The sequence below is a fragment of the Xenopus laevis genome, chromosome 7S (genome assembly GCF_017654675.1).
Source record: "Xenopus laevis strain J_2021 chromosome 7S, Xenopus_laevis_v10.1, whole genome shotgun sequence".
Classification (NCBI taxonomy): Eukaryota; Metazoa; Chordata; class Amphibia; order Anura; family Pipidae; genus Xenopus; species Xenopus laevis.
Window position 1 is genome coordinate 106,900,504 of NC_054384.1, and position 23,677 is coordinate 106,924,180.

The 23,677-nt window shown below is 40.9% G+C and overlaps 1 protein-coding gene across 2 annotated transcripts in view; it reads right to left on the bottom strand.

Annotated features, from left to right (window-relative positions):
* Window positions 1-16,875: 16,875 nt before the first annotated feature.
* The window catches only part of LOC108697060 (free fatty acid receptor 2), a 38,694-nt gene continuing 31,892 nt past the window's right edge, over window positions 16,876-23,677 (bottom strand). For both annotated transcript variants that reach the window (XM_041571700.1, XM_041571699.1), the window contains one exon: window positions 16,876-18,160. In XM_041571700.1, coding sequence (XP_041427634.1) covers window positions 17,176-18,144 — 969 coding nt within the window. In that variant the 5' untranslated portion in view covers window positions 18,145-18,160 and the 3' untranslated portion in view covers window positions 16,876-17,175. The remainder of the gene's footprint in view (window positions 18,161-23,677) is intronic.

The window sequence follows — 23,677 nt, forward strand, 5'->3', positions numbered from 1 at the left end:
AAGTCACTGAGGATTTGTGTGACCATAGAAAACATAAGATTTAAAGCTTTTATATACATTAGGTCATGGAACATCAAGGTAACTTAAAATAGTTTTTAACATAATGGAACTTATTTACAAATGCAAGGACAGTTGTTGATAAAATAATATAAATACCTTAGTGTTAATATTAGATTTTCATAGACATTTACGCTTACTCCTTGGGTTATAAAAACTGGAATAAAAAAAATGAAATTGGGAAACATATTCAATTAAATACATTACAATTCAGGATGATAGAAGAGGGAAATCAGTCTTTGCCATAAGGTTTAGGGATGTAGCGGACTGCCGAACGTTCGCGGACAGTTCGCGAACTTCGAACACCCGCTAAAATCGTTCGATTCGAACAATCGAAGGATTTTAATCGTTCGATCGAAGGATTTTCATTCGAAACGAACGATCGAAGCATTCGATCAAATGCTTTTCATTCGATCGAATGCTTACAATCGTTCGAACGAATGGAAATCGTTCGATTTTTAGCGGTCGAAGGAATTCGAATGGTCGAACGGTCGAACGATTTGTATTCGAATCGAACGCGAACTCAAAATGCGAACGTTCCCAAACGTTCGCGAACATTCGGCGGACGCGAACGGTCGAAGTTCGCGCGAACTAGTTCGCGGGCAAACAGTTCGCTACATCCCTAATAAGGTTCTGCAATTTTTGTTTGAACTACAAAAGTTCATCCATCTCAGTCTTTGTCTCGGCCCTCATGAGCATCGATGATTTTATCTGTCAGTCTGGCAGCCATGTTTAGCTTTCTCTTCAGACCCGGTTATAGAAAGTTGGGCGGGTTTTGAGTTAACAAACACACATTCCCTGCTCTCTGTATCCATCGGGCTGTTCCTGCGGAATGGAGTAAATTCAGTATTATTTTCCAGTTCAATCCAGCATCTAATCAAAATGGCATAAGAAAACGGCTAGATTTAGTCACCTGGCGACTAATCGCTTCTTGGGTGCGACAATCTTCCCGAACTGCCTTCCCCCTGCCTTTTTCCTGCTATAATGAGAAAACAGCAGCGCAATGGCACTCGCAGCTCTTCGATTTCCGAAGTCGCCCGTAGTTGCCTCACCAGGAAACTTCGGAAATGGAAGCGCTGTGAGTGCATTGGCGCAGCCGATCTTTCATTTTAGCAGGCGGAAGGCTGCAGAAGATGTCTGCCTGTAACTCTGTGGGACAGCCCAACTCATGTGGCTTAGCTTCCCCCACCTACAGCATCATCCGCTTAGTAACAGGCAGTGGGAGCAATCTAATTGGCGGGTGGGACAGTTGCCTGAGGGATGCTGGGAGGCCCAGGGATGTTTGGGAGAAAATAAGTACTTCAGGGAATCCTGGATTATCCCCCAAATAAGAGGTTATAAATTCCCCCAGGGAGGATAGACTATCTGTGAGTCAGTCCATGTCCATGTCTGTTGTGACAATTCAATACAAGGTAAATACAGGGTCTTGCAGGGGTGAAGTCTTGTGTTTTTAGATTTGCACTGTGCAATTAAAGGAAAACTATACCCCCAAAATGAATACTTAAGCAACAGATAATTTATATCAAATTAGTTGGCATATTCAAGTAAAAATAAGTGAATATTGCCCTTTTTCATCTCTTACCTTGAACCACCATTTCGTGATGGTCTGTGTGCTGCCTCAGAGATCACCTGACCAGAAATACTGCAGCTCTAACTGTAACAGGAAGAGATCACCTGACCAGAAATACTGCAGCTCTAACTGTAACAGGAAGAGATCATCTGACCAGAATTACTGCAGGTCTAACTGTAACAGGAAGAGATCACCTGTCCAGAAATACTGCAGCTCTAACTGTAACAGGAAGAGATCGCCTGACCAGAAATTCTGCAGCTCTACCTGTAACAGGAAGAGACGCCTGACCAGAAATTCTGCAGCTCTACCTGTAACAGGAAGGGATCACCTGACCAGAAATTCTGCAGCTCTAACTGTAACAGGAAGGGATCACCTGACCAGAAATACTGCAGCTAGGGTTGCCACCTTTTCTGGAAAAAAATACCGGCCTATATATTTATCTTTTTTCCCTATTAACTACATTCGGATCAACCATCATTTTTTCAGGACAGGCCGGTAAAATACCGGCCAGGTGGCAACCCTAACTGCAGCTCTAACTGTAACAGGAAGCGATCACCTGACAAGAAAACTAGCAGCTCTAACTGTAACAGGAAGAGTGACAAATGACAGAATACTGCATGCTCTAACCGTAACAGAGTATGGTAGTTTTTTCACCTGAACAGATAATTATCTCTGGCAATCTAATCTGGAACAGGGAGAGAAAACCTGACCAGAAATACTGCAGCTCTAACTGTAACAGGAAGAGATCACCTGACCAAAAATACTGCAGCTCTAACTGGAACAGGGAGAGAAAACCTGACCAGAAATACTGCAGCTCTAACTGTAACAGGAAGAGATCACCTGACCAGAAATACTGCAGCTCTAACTGTAACAGGAAGAGATCACCTGACCAGAAATACGGCAGCTGACCGGAAATTCTGCAGCTCTACCTGTAACAGGAAGAGATCACCTGACCAGAAATACTGCAGCTAGGGTTGCCACCTTTTCTGGAAAAAAATACTGGCCTTCCTATATATTTATCTTTTTTCCCCTATAAATAACATTGGGATCACTGGCCTTCCTATATATTTATCTTTATTCCCTATTAATAACATTGGGATCACTGACCTTCCTATATTTATCTTTATTCCCTATTAATAACATTGGGATCACTGACCTTCTATATATTTATCTTTTTTCCCTATTAATAACATTGGCATCACTGGCCTTCCTATATATTTATCTTTTTTCCCTATTAATAACATTGGGATCACTGACCTTCCTATATATTTATCTTTTTTCCCTATTAATAACATTGGGATCAACTATCATTTTTACCGGCCAGGCTGGTAAAATACCGGCCAGGTGGCAACGCTATTAGTTAGGGCCCTCCATCCCCAAAGTTACAGATCAACCATAATTTTTTCAGGCCAGGTAGCAACCCTAACTGCAGCTCTAACTGTAAAAGGAAGAGATCACCTGATAAGAAATACTGCAGCTCTAACTGTAACAGGAAGAAGCGGAAGCAAAAGACAGAAGTCTGTCTGTTAATTGGCTCATGTGACCTAACAAGTATGGTTTGTTTGTGCGCACCGTGAATCTTACGATCCCAGGGGACGGCCCTTATTTCTCAAAATGGCAATTTTCTACTCATGATTACCCAATGGCACATACTACTAAAAAAGTATATTATTATGAAAATGGGTTATTTACATGAAGCAGGGTTTATAGGCTGGTCTGCTCAGTATTGATAATGTATAGGTTTAATGAAAAGACTTGTGTTGCCCTTTTATGCACTCAAGTACCACCTGCTTTACCTTATGCTTGGACCCGCGACCTTACCCGCAAGTACCTTATCCGCAACCCGCTGACCATCAAGAAACAGGAAGTGACATCATTCGAAGTAGGCGTGATCAGAAAAAAAACTCACTATTGAGAAGACCCACTACGCGACCCGCAAACCCGGAGAACCGCGTCTATACCTGGTTCCGAAACTTCTACCTGCAACCTGCGGGTTACCCGACCCGCTGCAGGACTCTACCTTATGCTGCCCAGTGGGTTGCAGATAAGACCATGAATACCAGATGCCCAAAAGCACCAACCAGGGCTTTGCTTTATTTTTTAATACATGTAGTCCCAAACTGGTTATTGATTGGCTGTGTACTTGTGAAGTTTTATATTTGTAAATCAGCCCCTATATGATATGCCACTTTGTGCAATGTCAACACTTTCATGCCCCAGTATTTGTAATGTCTTGCAATAATGCTGCTTTTTTTTTTTTTAAATAGTTAAGAATTATCACATTTTAATGCATACCGTATTTTTAGTATGAGCAGGAGCTCAAGGACCAATCCTCCACACAGACATGTAAAAGAAAGTAGTACTTACAGCATTGCCTTACGCGTTTTGTATTGCCAGACACTTAATTATAACCTATGATTATGGGGCAGATGTATGAAGGGTCGAATATCGAGGGTTAATTAACCCTCGATATTCGACTAGGAACTAAAATCGTTCGAACAATTTAGCGCAAATCCTGCGATCGAACGATCAAAGGATTATTCGTTCGATCGAACGATTAAATCCTTCGAATCGAACGATTTCGAAGGATTTTAATCCAACGATCGAAGGAAATATCTTCGATTAAAAATGTCAGGCAAGCCTATGGGGACCTTCCCCATAGGCTAACATTGACTTCGGTAGCTTTTAGCTGCCGAAGTAGGGGGTCGAAGTTTTTCTTAAAGAGACAGTACTTCGACTATCGAATGGTCGAATAGTCGAACGATTTTTAGTTCGAATCGTTCGATTCGAAGTCGAAGTCGTAGTCGAAGTAGCCCATTCGATGGTCGAAGTAGCCCAAAAAACACTTCGAAATTCGAAGTTTTTTTAATTCGAATCCTTCACTCGAGCTTTGTAAATGTGCCCCTAAGTGTCTAGAGATACGAAAAATACCAAATAAATACTACTATCTTTTATATGTCTGTCTGGAGGATTGGTCCTTGAGTGCCTGCTCATACTACAAATACGGTTTGAATCCGCTCCCTTAGCTAAAGGGTCAGGGCAGTGCAACTGAACCTTCTCCTTTTTTTTTTTCTTTATTGCATATATTTATACATACCCTTATTTTGTCCTGTATCAGATAACCATTCTTATTCCTTTGTTTTATTCCAAGTCTCTCTGTGCTACAGTGGTGTATGAATAAAGTGAACTGTGCGCCTTTAATTGCCCCACATATTATACATAATATGACATATAATATAATCAGAATGAATGGATATGTGAGCAGTCTGGTGACACGTGTATAAGGGACTGTTTCGGTGTTAGGAGGAACCAATGATACACAGAGTAAACTCTGCACTGCTGTTACTTCCATGTCAGACTTTTACTTTAGGGCAAGGCCAGACGTGGCGTTTTTCGCTGCGTTTTTACATTGCGTTTTTAAAAAAGAACAGCCAGACGTAAATACGCATAAACTGCACTACCACTGAAACGAATGGAAACCGCACTATGGCAATTCACACAGGGCGCTTGCAAGCTCAAATCCGCCACAGGACACCAGTATTGGCGTTTTTTAGCGGAAATGCCAATACGTCAAGAAACGACCAAATCAATAGACTCTATGGGATCTGCACGTTTGAAACCACACTTTGCGTAAATACGCAGCGTATTTTAAATATGGCGTCCAAATTCTCAATGAGAACAATGAAAACAATGAGAAGTGCATGTTGGGAAAAGAATCGTACGCGTGGTTTCAGTGGCGTATTTACGCCTGGCTGTTCATTTTTAAAAACGCAACGTAAAAACGCCACGTCTGGCCTTGCCCTAAGGCAGTACTCACAGCTGGATGTTATTGGTTACACTTCATCCTAATGATAGCATCGTTGTTCCTCTTTAAACTAACTTTTACTATAATTTAGAGAGTGATATTCTGAGACGATTTGCTATTGGTTTTAATTTTTTATTGTTTGTGGCTTTTGAGTCATTTAACTTTTTATTCAGCAGCTCTCCGGTTTCCAGATTACCCAAACAACCATGCACCTGGAATATGAATAGGAGCGGCCTGAATAGAAAGATGAGCAATAAAAAGTAACAATAACAATACATTTGTAGCCTTACAGAGCATTTGTTTTTCAGATGGGGTCAGTGACCCCAATTTGAAGGCTGGAAAAAGTCAGAAGAAGCTGTCAAATAATTAAAAAAATAAGTAATAGAGATCAATGGAAAAGTTGGCCATTCTATAACATACTTAAAGGTGAACCACCCCTTTAAAGGCTTATTTATTCAAGGCCGTTTATTTTTGGGGGAACCGTTTAGTGCTTGGAGTAAGAGAGAAATTTTTTGTTTTTATAGGTGCTGTTTCGTGTAAATGAAAAACCATCTTGTGTAATACATGATTAGTGCCAGTAGGTGGTAGAAAATCCATTTTTTCTGTATACAATTCTGTAATCTGACTAGGCAGACCAAAAAGGGGTTAATATCCAGCTAGTTGTGGGAGCATGGGTTACATGTGACTCAAAACACTTCAGGCTGGGGCCTTCGCTACATGGAAGATTTCCCAGGTGGAGTAGTATGACTACAACTCTCACGCTACTGTGCTACACCAAATAGAAATAATGGGCGCCAGGAGATTCTTGTGATGAACCAAACGAATAACAGTTTATTTGTACAAGACAAATGAGTAAAAAAAACTTCGAATTTCAAAGTAGTTTTTTGGGTACTTCGACCATCGAATAGGCTACTACGACCTTCGACTTCGATTAAAACGATTTGAACTAAAAATCGTTCGACCATTCGATAGTCCAAGTACTGTCTCTTTAAAAAAAACTTCGACTGCATACTTCGGTAGTTTAAACCTACCGAGGTACAATGTTAGCCTATGGGGACCTTCCCCATTACTTTTCTAAGGTTTTTTTGATCGAGGGAAAATCCTTCGATCGATTGATTAAAATCCTTTGAATCGTTCGGTTCAAAGGATTTCATCATTCGATCGAACGATTTTTCCTTCGATCGTTCGATCTTAGGATTTGCGGTAAATCCTTCGAATTCGATATTCGAATTCGTAGGATTTTACTTGGAGGGTCGAAGATCACTTCAACCATTTAATGGATTTAATGGATTTAATGGATTCTTCTTAATCATTTTATTGGCAGGGGAGCACAGGCCGTCTGGGAACCAGCTTATAGCACATGTCAATATAATAAAATGTGTCTCATTTTGGGCCTGGTAATGAGCATGGTATCAACATCAAGGGGAAATGTAACCTCCTCTGTCAGTCAGACTTCCCATGAACAATCGGTTCCACACATTAGCTGTTCAGAAATCTGATTAGTAACCCCTGTGAGCCTTGTTAAATGAGGTTAGTTTTATTTTTGGCTTGATTTATTGTAGTGCATCTCTCTGTACAGAGTATGAGCAAACTTTGGGGGCTGTTCCTTCTAAATTGTGCTTAGTACAGGGAATACCTATGCTGTCATAGTTTTATGGGATCTCTCTGTACAGACTATGAGCAAACTTAGGGGACTGTTCCTGCTGAATTGTGCTTAGTACAGGGAATACCTATGCTGTCATAGTTTTATGGGATCTCTCTGTACAAACTATGAGCAAATTTAGGGCGGTTCCTGCTGAATTGTGCTTAGCACATGGGAATACCTATGCTGCCATTGTTTTATGGGATCTCTCTGTACAGACTATGAGCAAACTTAGGGGACTGTTCCTGCTGAATTGTGCTTAGTACAGGGAATACCTATGCTGCCATAGTTTTATGGGATCTCTCTGTACAGACTATAAGCAAACTTAGGGGACTGTTCCTGCTGAATTGTGCTTAGTACAGGGAATACCTATGCTGTCATAGTTTTATGGGATCTCTCTGTACAAACTATGAGCAAATTTAGGGCGGTTCCTGCTGAATTGTGCTTAGTACAGAGGAATACCTATGCTGCTATAGTTTTATGGAATCTTTGTACAGGCTATGAGTATAGTTTTCTTGGTAAATGATGCTGGGGCTGTTCCAGGTAAATGGAAAATGTGACTACAAAAACTTCCCATCGAGTTGTCTAAATGGTAACGAAAGTGATATGTAGCAAATTAACACACACAATAGAGTTTATTTATAATTTGAGCATACATTTGATTTGCAGATGGGAAGGCAAATGATAAGGGTAAAAATAGTTTGTAGGTAAGTGTCAGCTTCTGCTGTTTCCCTCACAAAATGCTGTTGGAATAACAGGGGACAATGGTACTGATAATCACAGGTACCCGGTTTCCTGTGGGCTATAAATGCAGCCACTTGATGGAACAGTAACATCAAAAATGAAAGTTGCTACAAAGCAGCTTGTTTATATAAACTATAGTAGTACTTATCAGTTATCTACTGTGTATCCTGTGCTTGAATGGCTGCCCCCATGGCTACACAGCAGCTTGTTTATATAAACTATAGTAGTACTTATCTGTTATCTACGGTGTATCCTGTGCTTGAATGGCTGCCCCCATGGCTACACAGCAGCTTGTTTATATAAACTATAGTAGTACTTATCTGTTATCTACTGTGTATCCTGTGCTTGAATGGCTGCCCCATGGCTACACAGCAGCTTGTTTATATAAACTATAATAGTACTTACCTGTTATCTTCTGTGTATCCTGTGCTTGAATGGCTGCCCCCATGGCTACACAGCAGCTTGTTTATATAAACTATAGTAGTACTTATCTGTTATCTACTGTGTATCCTGTGCTTGAATGGCTGCCCCCATTACTACATAGCAGTTTGTTTGTTTATATAAACTATAGTAGTGTTTCTGAAGCAAACAGATCAGTTTTACCAGTGCAGGGCAACAGTACATAATATTTTGATTACTTTAAAACACTTTATTTCTTTTGGTGTTACTGTTCCGTTAAGCTGTTTCTTGCTGCTTTATTGTTATATTGCCTTCAGTGACTGCACAATAAACAGCCCTGAGTGTATATACATCAGAAGAACAAACACCTGTAATAATAATAACTATAATAGTCTGGTTCTTTTGTAATAATGAATGTTTTTCATATTTCTATATGTATAAACTGTGGGGCTCTTTATTATGGGGTCAAAGACATGACACAGCTGTGGCCTCATATTTTAAAGATAGAAGCTGGAGGTGGCACAGGGTTTGGTGAGCTGTGGTTACTGTTGGACATACAAGATCACAGAGTCCTTACACCAAGTGCCATTTTTTGATTTTCAAGTTCATGTGGGAAGTTCTGGGGATTTGAGGGATTATTTATGACCTGAAGTGCAGTGTGAAATTGCAGTACTATGTATTTTAACCATAATTCCCACAGTTCCCACAGTCTCCTAGGGCAGGGGTGTCCAACCTTTTGGCTTCCCTGGGCCACATTTGAAGAAGAAAAAATTTCTGGGGCCGCACATGAAATACACAACACTTTTGATTTATAAAAATAAAGGAAATACACAGAAATTAACTACAATACCAGCTAGATAACCAGATTGAGCTATACACTGGAATATGGGACAAATATAGAGCAACCTTCTCAGGGTTGCCAGGTCTAATTTTCAAAATCAGCCCAAAACTAGCCAAGTGGCACTTCAAAGGTAGCCCAAAAATAGTTCAATATTTGCAGTAAAAAAAAGTCTTAAAAATAAATGAATGTATGTGAAAATATGCCTTTTTAAAATTTTCACTGTTTTGCTAATTTTCCAACAAAGCAAAATGGTAGGTACAGACTTGACCATCACCAGGGGCGTAACTAAAAGAGGCCCAATTTGTAACTGGCGTATTTTCATAAAAAATTTTTTATTTCACTGCACATATTGTGCTATGTTTGGGCTACTTTTGAAGTTGAATAAAAAATTTATTTATAATTCATTTTTCAGTTACAAAATTTATTCTCTATTTTTGATACTATGAACTGTGAATTTAATTAAGAAGTGATTATTCATTGCAATGCACTTATAAGCTATTAAGTACATTTACCTCATAATTAATTATCTTAAAAAACAAATCAATTGATTATTGGGAATCACAGGGGGCTTGGGAATTCATTTCTTTTTAATTCATTTTTGTATTAATTCTAATTTATTGCACTGCTCTTTAATTAACATGATTGAATAAATAAGTTGAGTGAACAAATTGGTTGTCAAATAGATTTAATAGTGAATTAATGCCTTATCCTACAGACCTACACACAGTGAATTTAGTAAAAATAATAATTCCAGAAAATTATGGAATAGGTATATGGCCCAGGGGTGTTATTACACAAATCCCTACTTCCAAATTTATCATATCAAATGCAAAGCACTAAGACAGACTAAAAGAGTAAAAAATTCTGTACCTGTAAAAATACTGTGCAGGTGTATTGTGCTGAACCAGGGGAGCTGAGGTAATCATAATTGGTTGCTGTGGAGTGCAAGAGTGCCCAGACTTGCCAGTAAGCTGCAGGCTTAGAGCCACATAGTTTTGGGAGTTGCTCTCTCTCTCTGTGTGCCTTTATCACGCTGCCAGACAAGAGGGGGCAGGGCCCAGCAAAGCCAGGAAATTGGCGCCAAACAGCAGCTGCTAGCTAGCAGCCGTTGGGGAGACTGGTGCGGAGAACACAGGCGGTGACGTCATACGCAGAGCGCCGGCGCTGACGTCACACGCAGAGCGCCGGCGGTGATGTCACACGCACCGCGCGCACAGTAGAGAGGCTGCAGCCAGTCCAGCAAAGCTGTGGGGAGAGGAGGTGTGCCTTTGCTCTGACGCGCAACATGGCAAACAGATTGCTTCCTGCTGGGCCGCACGGATCTCCATTCCGGGCCGCATGCGGCCCGCGGGCCGCGGGTTGGACACCCCTTTCCTAGGGCCTCCGGTTGGCTTGGCCCGCACTGTTAATAAAAATAAACTTTACTTTGCCAAATGCAGGCTCAATCTAGATCTAGATACATCAATTCATCTTGATCTAGAGATTGGCAGCAGCAGATTTATTCAATACTTTTTCTTATTTGTGTGTGGGTTTTCGGAGTGTGCGTCCCGGAACGCACACGCTAAATACAGTCAGTGCCATTTTGCGGAGGTGGGGGAGGAGTAGTAGGAGATGCTGAGCGGTGGACAAACACTTTGGGGCAAATTCACTAAGATGCGCCAGGCGCAACTTCGCCGCACTTCGCCGCACTTCGCCAGGCGTAGTTTCGCCAGCGCTTTGCAAATTCACTAAAATCCGTGTTGCGCACAGGGGTAGTGTAAGGTTGCGGAGTTGCGCTAGCGTTGTTTCGCTATATAAAGCGAAGTTGCGCTAGCGAAGGCTAATTTGCATACGGCGTGAAATTCAAATTTCAATGGAAATGCCTAGAAAACCTTCAAATCTGCAAATAAAATTTTTATTTTGCCCTACACATGTGCCCACTGTCTAGGTAAGTTGCCATGAGTCAGGAAATGTAGGGGGAAGGAGGGGAGCCCCAAAAATTTTTCGACCTTTTTCAGCCTATCAACCATCATGTAGAAAACACGCCAGCGTTTTTTGGGACTTAGAAAAAATTTTGACTTTTTTTTAAACAATCCCTATCTACTCTATTGCGCTTCGCCCGGTCTGAGGTGGTGAAGGAAGTCTAGCGTAAAAGGTAGCGTTCAGTACAATGTGCAAGTTAGTGAATTTGCGTAGTTTCGTCGCTAGCGAAGTTTCGCCTGGCGTAAGGTTGCGAAGTAACACTAGCTAAACTATGCCAGCTTTCGTTAGTGAATTTGCGCAGTAGCGAAAATGCCAAACGCTAGCGAATTAACGCTAGCGTTCGGCGCTTCGCGCGTTAGTGAATTTGCCTCTTTATAGGAGGATAGAATCCAGTGCCAACACAGAAGCCCAATCAAAGGATTGGGTGAGAAACACTTATGCGGCTATTTATTAAAACTCAATTTTCGCATTATATTAATAATAAAAGTTCGACCTAACTTCCAACCACAATCTGGCTTGATTTACTGAAAATTTCGATCGAAAATTGTCCGTGGGGTAAAAGTCTCAACAAAATCGCGCAACAATTCGAATCGTGCGACTTTTTTGAATTGCAGCCCGACAAACCCAAATTATTCGGCTTTTCGAAAGAAAACCACACACATTTTTCAGATTATCGAATGAAAACCAGCGCCAAACAGCCGGAAACCTTGGAACATCAGGCAAAAAACATGTTCCAGCTGTAAAAAGGAACGTCTACCACTGACTTCTATATGACTTCAACAGGTTTTAGCTGGGGTATTTTCAGATTCGGAATTTTAGCAGTTTTGGAGTATAATGAATCTCGAAAAATTCAAGTGTTTTTTTATCTTAAAAAATTTAGTTTTTTCCCCGTAAAAACTGGTCCAGAAAAATTGAAGGTTTAATAAATAGGCCCCTTAGTTAGAAAGTACGCTAATTTTGATTGGAGGGGGGATGCCCCATACTATCACCTTACTCAATAGGCTCTGGATACCCTTTGTAAGACAATTATGTGCATATTTTAAGGAATCTGGCGGACTTTACTTATATCACTACCCCTCCATGATTGTCTATAAATAGTGAATAAACGCACAATTTTTATTAAGAACATTTTTAACTTATACACACATAGGGGCACATTTACTAAGGGTCGAATATCGAGGGTTAATTAACCCTCGATATTCCACCCTCGAAATAAAATCCTTCGACTTCGAATATCGGAGTCAAAGGATTTACCGCAAATACTTAGATCGATCGATCGAAGTAAAAATCGTTTGATCGAACGATTAAATCCTTCGAATCGAACCATTGGAAGGATTTTAATCCATCGATCGTACGATTTTTCTTCGATCAGAAATAGCTTAGAAAACTTATGGGGAAGGTCCCCATAGGCTAACATTGTAGCTCGGTAGGTTTAAAGTGGCAAAGTAGGTAGTCAAAGTTTTTTTTAAAGAGACAGTATTTCGATTATCAAATGGTCGAAGTAGCCTATTCGATGGTCGAAGTACCCAAAAAAAAAACCTTCGAAATTCAAAGTTTTTTTTACTTCGAATCCTTCACTCGAGCTTAGTAAATGTGCCCCATATGAACTTTTTAATTATGTTTTTTTTTAAATTATGCTGCCATCTCCGCTTATTCAGTGACACTCCTGCATATTGATATTAATTTATTGTATTGAATCTATAGTATAGTAGTATTCTGGCCCAACAGTTTTTTTGTGGTTTTAATAGGATAAATTGACTGTTATTTATTTTGTTAGTGTTATGACTGCTGTCTTGAGGCAAATAAAATATAAAATAGCGGTCACATTTATTTCATCGCTTTATTCTTTGAATTTCAATTTTTGTTATCCCTCAAAAGGACCTGGGGGATTTGTGGTGGAAATATTCCGACCTTCTGTCTCTCCTATAAGGCCACTAATCTCTTTTATATACATTCTAATTTTGACAGACCAAGTGGGCAGCTTATTGGCTCGTGTGTGGGGCCATCCCATCTTGATTGGGCAGGTTAAAAAATCCCGTCGGATCGCGGCCGCATCTATGCGTGTATGCGGTCCCGCAATCCGATCGCCAAACGAGCGGATCTCTGCATCTATGGCCACCTCTACAAGGCTTTGAGGAATACTGTATTTAATTCAGGGGTCCCCAACCTTTTTTACTTGTGAGCCACATTTAAATGTAAAAAAGAGTTGGAGAGCAACACAAGCATGAAAAAGTTCATGGGAATGTCAAATTAGGGCTGTTATTGGCTGTTTGGTAGCCCCTATGAGGACTGACAGCCTATAGGAGGCTCTGTTTGTTGCTCGCAAGCTACTGGTTGGGGTCACTGATTTAATTAAAGGACAACTAATCCTTAAAAAAATAAATGATATACATACCCTGTATATATTGGGCAAATACTGGAGTTTGGGCACAGGCAGGGGCCCCTACCGACCACAGAAATGAAAGCCCTGGAGCGATAAGCACAGGGACTTCATGACAAGGGATCCGAATGACAAGCAGTCTGATTACACTAGGGGGCAAATTCATCAAGGGTCGAATTTCGAGGGGTTAAATCCCTCGAAATTAGACTGGGGAATAGAATCGAATAGGCAATTAGAGTGAATTTACGCGCTGGCGAATAGTCGAATTGGCGAATATTCACCGGGCGAATAGGCGCTCGATCGAATATTCGCTCGAAGGATTTTTTTATTCGATCAAAAACTTGGAAAACAAGCCTATGGGACTTTCTCATAGGCTTTTAAAGCAATTCGGTAGGTTTTAGGTGGCGAAGTAGGCAGTCGAAGTATTTTTAAAAGAGACAGTACTTCGACTATCGAATGGGCAAATAGTCGCAGCGTTTTTGCGCTCGATCCAGTACTTCGACTATCGAATGGCGAATAGTCGCAGCGTTTTTGCGCTCGATCTATTCGAATCATTCTACTCAGGCGAATTTACGCCAATTCGATAGTCGAGGAGCACAAAAATTCGAAGTTTTTTTACTTCGAATCCTTCACTCAAAGTTAGTGAATCGGCCCCTAAATGTCATGGCGCTCAGCGTCAAACTATGGTGTCAGTGGTGCAGAAGACCCGGAAATGTGCGCCTGTGCACCAGCAGCCGAGCAGAGACGCGCCGGGAGGAAAGGGATTTCGGCAATCTCCCGTTGCGTCTTATCCGGAAACTTCTTGTGAAAGGCTCAGGATCTCCTGAACCTCAAACTCTTGGTGATCATGAAAAATTATGGGAGCAGGAGGAGGTTGATCAGCTGAAAATTTTTTCTGACAAAAGGCTTGAGCAGGGAAACATGAAAATAATTGGAGATATTCATGGTGGAGGGAAGTTCCAGATGAAAAGAAACAGGATTAATCACTCCTTGATCTTGAAGGGACCCACATAACGAGGACCAAACTTAAGGTGGCCATAGACGTAACAATTACGATCTTTCTTGGAAAAGATCTTTCCAAGAAAGATCGTTCGTTTCAATACACACATGTAGAGCTGAATCGTCAGATATACAGGTAGATATACGGGAAGAAACAATAGAATTTTACCTGTATCTGACGATTCAGCACTAACAATGGGCGATGTTTGGGTCCCTTCAAAGGCACCCGATCAAAATTTTCCGTCCAGCCCGATCGATGAGCCGACCGATATCCAAGTCTTCTGCCGATATTGGACGGCTCTTTTTCCACCATACACGCAACGAATATCGGACGAAAATTCGTTTCGTACGATATTATCTGTGCGTCTATGGCCACCTTTAGGCGAGGGTAGACAAAGCTTGATGTGCTTTGTGGAAAGCCAGACGAAATCTCCAATCTGGTATGGGGCATTGACACGACGATGCTTGTCGGCCGAAATCTTCTGGGAAGACGAAGCTTTTATTAAAGATTGGCGGGCTTTGGACAAAATGGTCTTGAAATTACGAACAATAGCATCAGCCGCAGGAATCTCAGTCTTGAAAACCTCAGGTAGACGAGCAGAAGGATTGTAGCCAAAAACAGTGAAGAACGGAGAAAACCCCAGCGAATCATGTTGTAAGTTATTGTGAGCAAACTCAGGCCAAGGAAGAAGATCAACCCAATCATATTGGTTTTCGAGAGATAAAGCATCTCCCATTTACAAGCGTCATGATGCTCAGCATCAAACGCTGGTGTCAGCGGATCCGAAGACCCTTAAGTGTGCGCCTGCGCACCAGCAGCCGAGCAGAGACGCGCCGGGAGGTAAGGGATTTCGGGAATCTCCCAGCGTGTCTTACAGAACAGTAACATCAACAAACAGCTAAAACTGATGTTTGCTTCAGAAACTCAACTATAGGTTATATAAACACCTCTCTATAATATTGCCTTGGGGTGAGGCTCGCAAGGTCCTATTTATTTGATAAAATGTGAATAAATGTGTTTCGTTAAGGTATGTAACAATCGGGTGCAGTGGGATGGCTGAAAGCAAATGGTCAATTTAGGAGTCCCCTTGTCAAAAAAGTCAAAAGTGTTTACAGGGCTCTCTGTGGCCTATGAATGTTATGGGTTCAGGTGCTCCCTCCATGGGCCCTTAGAGGATCTTTGGGTCTCTTAGCACTCCATCACATGACACTGTCTCTTTTAGTGAACCTGCTTTGAAATGGGGATTTTCCACTGGGAGAAAGCAGAAATGTACAGCTCCGTACCTTTAATAATTCAGCAAGTGGTTTATAAGGTCAGGCAGCTACAGAGTCAGATCTCACTGGGAGCAGCTGCGTTTTGCTGTTCAACTGTATCACATTAATCTGGTACTTAATGAAATGTTCTGATCTAATTGTCAGCCTGTGCCAATATGTCCAGACTAACAAAACTCAGCAGGGTGACTGTTCCACCAGTGTTTCCAGGTATCAGTAACCTTGTTATGAGCTAAGGGGGCCCAGTCTGAAGGTCAGTAAGGGGGAGATTTGGGGTGAGTGCTTATTTGTGCCCTGGGTACCCCTGAAACTATAGCAGGGTGACTGTTACCCCAATGTTTCTATATATCTGTAATTTTGTTATGAGCTAAGGGGGCCCACCCTGAAGGCCAGTTAGGGGGAGATTTGGGGTGAGTATTTATTTTTGCCCTGGGTACCACTGGAACTATAGCAGGGTGACTGTTACCCCAATGTTTCTATATTTCTGTAACCTTGTTATGAGCTAAGGGGGCCCAGTCTGAAGGTCAGTTAGGGGGAGATTTGGGGCGAGTGCTTATTTGTGCCCTGGGTACCCCTGGAACTATAGCAGGGTGACACCCCAATGTTTCTATATATCTGTAACCTTGTTATGGGCTAAGGGGGCCCAGTCTGAAGGTCAGTTAGGGGGAGATTTGGGGTGAGTGTTTATTTGTGCCCTGGGTACCCCTGGAACTATAGCAGGGTGACACCCCAATGTTTCTATATATCTGTAACCTTGTTATGAGCTAAGGGGCCCAGTCTGAAGGTCAGTTAGGGGGAGATTTGGGGTGAGTGCTTATTTGTGCCCAGGGTAACCCTGGAACTATAGCAGGGTGACTGTTACCCCAATGTTTCAGCTATAATCTGTATACTGTACCATCTTGCATAAACATCTTGAATCTTGTGTGCATTGAATAATATGCTAACACTTGTAATAATTGTTTATCCACCATTTTTCTTTACATTTATTTGAAGTTTAATATTTTAGTTTTCAGGCTTCTTTTGCAAAAAAAACCCAAAATAAGTTATGTTTGCTTTTAAACATAGGAACAAAAAAACACAACGTAGTTAACAGCGGTGCACAGAACTTATACAGAGCCAAAAGGTGAATGTGGGGGAATTCTGAAACTTGGTCAAAGTTGGAACTTGGTCCATATAAAGAGGTGCAAGGCTGCTGGTTTCGTCAAATTTTAATTTCACTAACTTTCCATTGGTTGATATTTCTTATAATGAACTAATAAACAAGGCAGAACCATCACACATTTTCTGGGCATTGCAGTAACGTCTGTATCTTCAATTAACTGGATTTTATATACAGAGATGTGGGTGTTTGTACCACTGCAGAAACCATTGTCACTGTATATTGTTGGAATGTACCATTGTATGCTTCAGATACATGCACAGGGACCAAGGGAATTACCTACACTTTAGATGGATTTGTGACAGTAGTAACAACAAAATCAAAAGTTTTGGTCACAACTAAATATTAAAACTTTGAACTATGAATTTGGCTGTCAGAATTGTCAGGTGGACTCGTTTTCATGTGGGGTTTGACTATAATTTTTTGCAACGTTGAATGAGTTTTACAGAGCCTCAGCTTTACTAAGCAGCTCCTGCAGGAATGCTGTACGGCAGTGGAAGAGAAGTAAAATATGATGGGATCCAGGCAAGCGTTGAGGGTACTGAGGAGCAGGGCCTCATCTCTCCAGGCTACGTTCTTCTTTTGTACAAACCCAACCAAGTGAGAAGCATTATAAGGGGCAAAGCATATGGCGAAGACACTCAAAGTGGTAATGACCAGTCCAATGGCCCTTTGCTTCTTCTCTCTGTGGATGTGGGGAGAAGATACCAGAATCCTGATAAAGCTGCAGTAGCAGAAGCAGGTTATGAGGAATGGAAAGCAGAAAAGCACTATTCCTAATTCAAGACGGAAAGGCCCAAGAACTTCCATCTGTTTCTCTGTGAAGTTGTCAAAACAGACAATCCTCATACTGGTATTGGCATCATGGTTGTACTCCGTGACGTAGACAATGCTGCAGTGGGCAAAGGAACAAACCCACAAGAAGCCACTTATGGCTGCGGCATAGCTGGGTTTGCGGTACAGTTTGTACTTTAGAGGGTAGGCCACCCCCAGGAACCTCTCTACACTGACAGCAGTCAGGAACAAGGTGGAGGAGTAAATGGTGCTGAAGTAGAACAACCCACTGAGTGGGCATAGGAACGATGGCATTTTCCACTGACCTTGACAGATTTCAGCTACCTTGAAAGGGAGGAACGTTAGGAATGATAGATCTGAAATAGTCAAGTTGAAGAGGAGAATGGCATTGGGTGTGGCCTTGTGGCGCAGCTTTCGGATCAAGGCATGGAGCGCCAGGAGGTTTGTTGGGAATCCAGTGAGGATGGTAATAAAATAAATAGCCAGGCGCATATTCTTCTGAGCTGGTGATGGAGCCATGGTAAATTCATCTCCTCTACAATGGAAGACAAGGTCAAGATTAGTCAAACTCTTTAAATTGAAAGACAAAGTCATGATTAGTCCAATTCTGAATGACATCAACAATAAAAGTAATGTTTATGGGAGGCCTGCTTTATTCTGAAGTTTTTCCTGTTTGATCAGGTCAAATTAAGAGTTGTTGTTGGAGATTTGAGAAGACATTATGAGCAACCAGGGTCGCCATCAGAAATCACAGGGCCCAGTACAGCAAAATTTTCTGGTTCCTGCCCTCCCCAGATCTTGCCCACTCCACACCACAGTAGGTGCTAAAAAACTATAAACCACCCCTCACTCTTATATCTACCAGGCAGCTGTTATCTGGTTACCTTCCTATTGTTCTGCTGATGGGCTGCTGGGGGGGATGGAGAAAGGGAGGGGTGATATCACTCCAACTTGTAGTACAGCAGTAAAGAGTGACTGAAGCTTATCAGAGCTCAAGTTACATGACTGGGGACACTTGGGAAACCGACAATATGTCTAGCCCCATGTCAGATTTCAAAAATATTAAATAGTACACAATTCGGCGCTATATAAATAAATGAGGATGAGGATGATTATATCCTAGATGGGATCAAGTACAAGTTACTGTTTTATTAGTACACACAAAAAGGAAATCTATGGAATCTATGGGAGACTGCCTTTCTATAATTCTGGATAACAGAAAAAAATCAGCAAGATTAAAGTGCACTTCTAAGACTTTCAACGAATACTAAGGGAAGAAGAATATGCCAATAGTGTCACCCTTAATTAAAATGGCCGTGGTATTATCGAACCTACTTACAATCTGTAGGAACAGTGATCAGTGCAGCTAAAACAGCGGGAGGCCATGCTGAATGCTCAGAACATACAGCAGAGCAAGAACAGTCGAGCAAAGCAATGGCTGAGACGAAGGTCAAGATGATGAATCTTAAGAATTCCAACAAAAATTGGAGAAGCTTATGGGAAATTCTGAATTTCCCTCTTCCGTCGCCATTAATAATGTAAAGGTATTTATAGTTATAATATTATTATTTTCTTTCTAGTAAACATTGTGTTTAATAATAATAAAAAAACTCAATAGATGATATTACAGGTATGGAATCTGTTATCTGGAAACCCTTTATCCAGAATGCTCCAAATTAAGGAAAGGCTGACCCCATTTTATCCAAATAATCCACATTTTTTCAAATTATTTTCTTTTTGTTTTTAGTAATAAAACAGTAGCTTGTACTTGATCCAGATAATTGATATAATTAATCCTTTTTGGAAGAAGAACCAGCCTATTGCGTTTATTTAATCTTTACATGATTTAAGGTGCGAAGATACAAATTATGGAAAGATCCATTTTCTGGAAAACCCCAGGTCCTGAGCATTCTGAATAACAAACCTGTATTTCCTTTTGTATTTTTTTGCTCATTGGAATCATTGTGACTTGTCCGGGAGAGGGCTTTTGGGTATAAAACAATTTTACAAGGAATATCCAACAAATATGAGCACTTTTCATGTTTTTTTCAAACAGGTTTGTCATTGGACTGCTTTAACTTCCCCTTTAATCCCCTTTTAAAACAGGATATTGCCAGTAGATTTCTAAGGCCAGACCTGTAAGTGCATTGGCAGGGTCCAGGCAATTACCACTAGAGTAAATTAAGGGATTTTGGAGCATTTACCACCTACCGAGTTGGACATTCCAATGGCAACCAAACAGAATCACCTCCTAGGGCAGTGAAATTCTCTCTACTGAATAAGCTGTTACATCAGGCCCTGTAATTATCTATTTTTATGGTTTTGCACAATCTCTAGAGAAATAAACAAACCCCTATTTAAATAATTTCAGAGTCTCCCAAGTAATTATATTGACTTAATCCCTATAACCCCTCATTGGATGAGCCTGAGAAATGAAGGATTCGGATACAGTCGGGTTATCTGCAAATGACAAGGAGATCTGCCAAAGCAAAGCATTCCTGGCCAATCCCGTAGCCCCTGCCAAAAATCTGACATTTTTTTTAAAATCTGCTTTGTTTAACTTAATTTCTGTTTCACTCATCCGTTTGTAGAATAATTACTAAAGGGAAAGCAAAGCTAGGAGTTGCGTGTAACCCTTTCTTCTTTATATAAGGTATATACTTTGGGAAAAATCACAAAAATGGTGTAAAAAGTGGTGTTGAAACTATAGAAAATCCGCCAAAATACCAACTCGACTTTTCATATTCTGGTGATAGAAAGAACAGTTTACAGACACATTTGTGAATGTCTTTCAAACCACAAAAATGACATTTTTAAAATGGAGTAAATTGACGAGTGCTATTCTAAGAAATATTACCATGAACATTCATAATTTATTTATTTTTAATTCCAAGATATTAAGGGATACGTGTACTGTTAATATGAATGAATTTTATTACAATAGCGCCACCTGCTGGTCATTTTCCCACCACGTAAACCCAGTAGAACTGTTTTGCTACCAATGTGGATTCATGCAGCTTAGTCAGAATATAGCACAAGGCACTGTTTTATTATTACAGAAAAAAAGGAAATCACTTTATAAAATGGAACTGATTTACTTAAAAATGGATATGGCCTTCCAGTAATTTGGAGCTCTGGATAACTATATATATGGTATATACAGATATGGGACCTGTTATCCAAAATGCTCCTGACCTGGGGTTTTCTGGATAATGGATTTTTAAATAATTTGGATCTTCATACCTTAAGGGGCAAATTCACTAAGCACCGAAGCGCCGAACGCTAGCGTTACTTCGCTAGCGTTTGTCATTTTCGTTACTGCGCAAATTCACTAACGAACGCTGGCTTAGTTTCGCTAGTGTTACTTCGCACCCTTACGCCTAGTGAAGTTTCGCTAGCGACGTAACTACGCAAATTCACTAACGCGTGCAGTGTACTGAACGCTACCTTTTACGCTAGACTTCCTTCGCCACCTCAGACCTGGCGAAGCGCAATAGAGTAGATAGGGATTGTTTCAAAAAAAGTCGAAAATTTTTCTAAGTCCCAAAAAACGCTGGCGTGTTTTCTACATTATGGGTGATAGGCTGAAGAAGATCGAAAAAATTTATGGGGCTCCCCTCCTTCCCCCCTACATTTCCTAACTCATGGCAACTTACCTATACAGTGGGCACATGTGTAGGGCAAAATAAAATTTTATTTGATGATTTGAAGGTTTTCTAGCCATTTGTAGTGCTGATACGTGTTCCTCCATTGAAATTTGAATTTCGCGCCGTATGCAAATTAGCCTTCGCTAGCGTAACTTCGCTTTACTTATCGAATCAACGCTAGCGCAACTTCGCAACCTTACGCTACCCCTGAGCGCAACTTCGGATTTTAGTTAATTTGCGAAGCGCTGGCGAAACTACGCCTGGCGAAGTGTGGCGAAGTGCGGCAAAGTGCGGCGAAGTTACGCCTGGCGCAACTACGAATCTTAGTGAATTTGCCCCAAGGTCTACTAGAAAATCCACCCAATAGGCTGGTTTTGCTTCCAATGAAGATTAATTATATCTTAGTTGGGATCAAGTACAATATACTGTTTTATTATTACGCAGAAACGGGAAATCAATTTTAAAAATTTGGATTATTTGAGTAAAATGGAGTTTATGGGAGACGGTTTTTCCGTAATTCAAAGCTTTCTGGATAACGGGTTGCCGTATAACGGATCCCACACACAGCATCAAGATTGGCATTGAACTTCTTATAGCTTTTTGAATTACATAAGCAATAAGAAGATCGTTACACCACTCCTTGGGGAACTATAATAGCCTTATAATGTGAGTAATATATATATAACAAGAAGATTGTTGCTGAACTACTCCCCCACACTAGGGGGATACAGTATCATGAGTATATATGCAATAATGAGATTATTTGCCACAGTTCAAGGAAAAATTGTGACAATGTAAACATAGCACACCTATATGAAACATTTCTGTTCTGCGTTGACACCATAATATGATAAAATGTTATATTATTGAGACCTGAGTTCAGTAATTGCCTCTAACCCACCTACATGCTACTTATAAATATCACATAATATGTTCCTTCTACAAGCGCAATGTCACTCTCTATTTCTTTTCACTCTATAGTAAAGAATGTTATGGAAGGGTTTTATACAATAACACAGGAATGGCCTTGTTTCCCTGCCATAACTAAAGCTGGCCATAGACGTAAAGACATAGTCGTATGAGTAAAGTTTTGTACGTTTTTCGGACCATGTGTGCGTCGTTCGGACATTTTTCGTACCATGGTCGTTTAGTCGATCATAGAGGTTAAACAATTTAATTATAATTTCTCTACAATTATTGTGACTGTCACTAGAATTTGTCAGACATAACTTTCATATGATCTGTATTCTTCATTTCCTACTCTTGGATCAGTGTACCAAAAGTCAAATCTCCTCCGGGTCTGTTAGCGGTAGATATAAAATACAAGACCCTGTCAAAACTTCTTCTGTTCTTGAGGTGCTTAGGACAAGGCCACTGATCTTTAAATATATTGAGCTCAAATTAGAATTCATTTTCTCTGTGACTGATCATGAGCTTGTGGCTGCATATAGCAAGTACAAATTGCTTTGGATTTCGCTGAGCCAGATGTGCTCCTGGAGGAGTCGTTCTTGAGAAAAGTTCAGAGCACCGCGCCGCCTAACCGTTGGTCCATGCCATGCCTGGTTTTTTATGACGAATGGCCCCCATGAATAGGCAACTATGGAGGCGCAGGACTATGAATCATGGTTAGTTAGATCATTTTATGATCTTAAAGGACATAAAAAATCACAAATATGGAGGAGGGCAATTTGTTTGCATGCCCAGTGGCCACAATTGCTAAACTTTTACCCAAGGCCAGTCTACCTCTTCTGTAACTTCAGTAAAATAAACTAGCCCAGGTTACTTTGCCAGGGAGCATGGTAGCAACATTCTTAAGATACTTCCAGGTGCCTCTTCCAGCAGGGTTTCCTGAAAATGTCAGGCACGTTGTTTTTTAAGGCCCCTCTACTCCCAGCAAATGCTGCTTCTAAAAGTAAGTTGCTGAAGAATCATGCCAACATGCCCCCAGGTCCTTTTTTATAGAATATTGAAGATGAAGACTGATTTTGGCCACTAGATGGTGCTTTATAAGAAAGGGCACTCCCACCCTCTGTACTTTGTCTTTCCCTGTCCTTAAAACCCTTATGGACCAATCCAGTGATGGCTGATTAAGAAGACTTACCATAAAGGCCAATGGAAGCCCAATACTTAACAACTTAGAACATAAAGGAAACTGGTATATTCTGAAGGGCAGAAAACTTGACACATTGCATGATGGGTCCAGGTTCACATGCCCCAGACCTTCAGCTCAATGAGGATCATAAGACCAATGTTTAGTTGACAGGCGCAATGACTAAGTGCCTCATGTAGGCACAAAATTTGTAAGGCTTTCTGTACAATGTGTCTGGAGCGCTCCGCTCAACATCCAAGATGAGTTGCCCAGCGCCGCTCTCTGACGTCATCTTGTCGATGTGTTGTCCGCACGC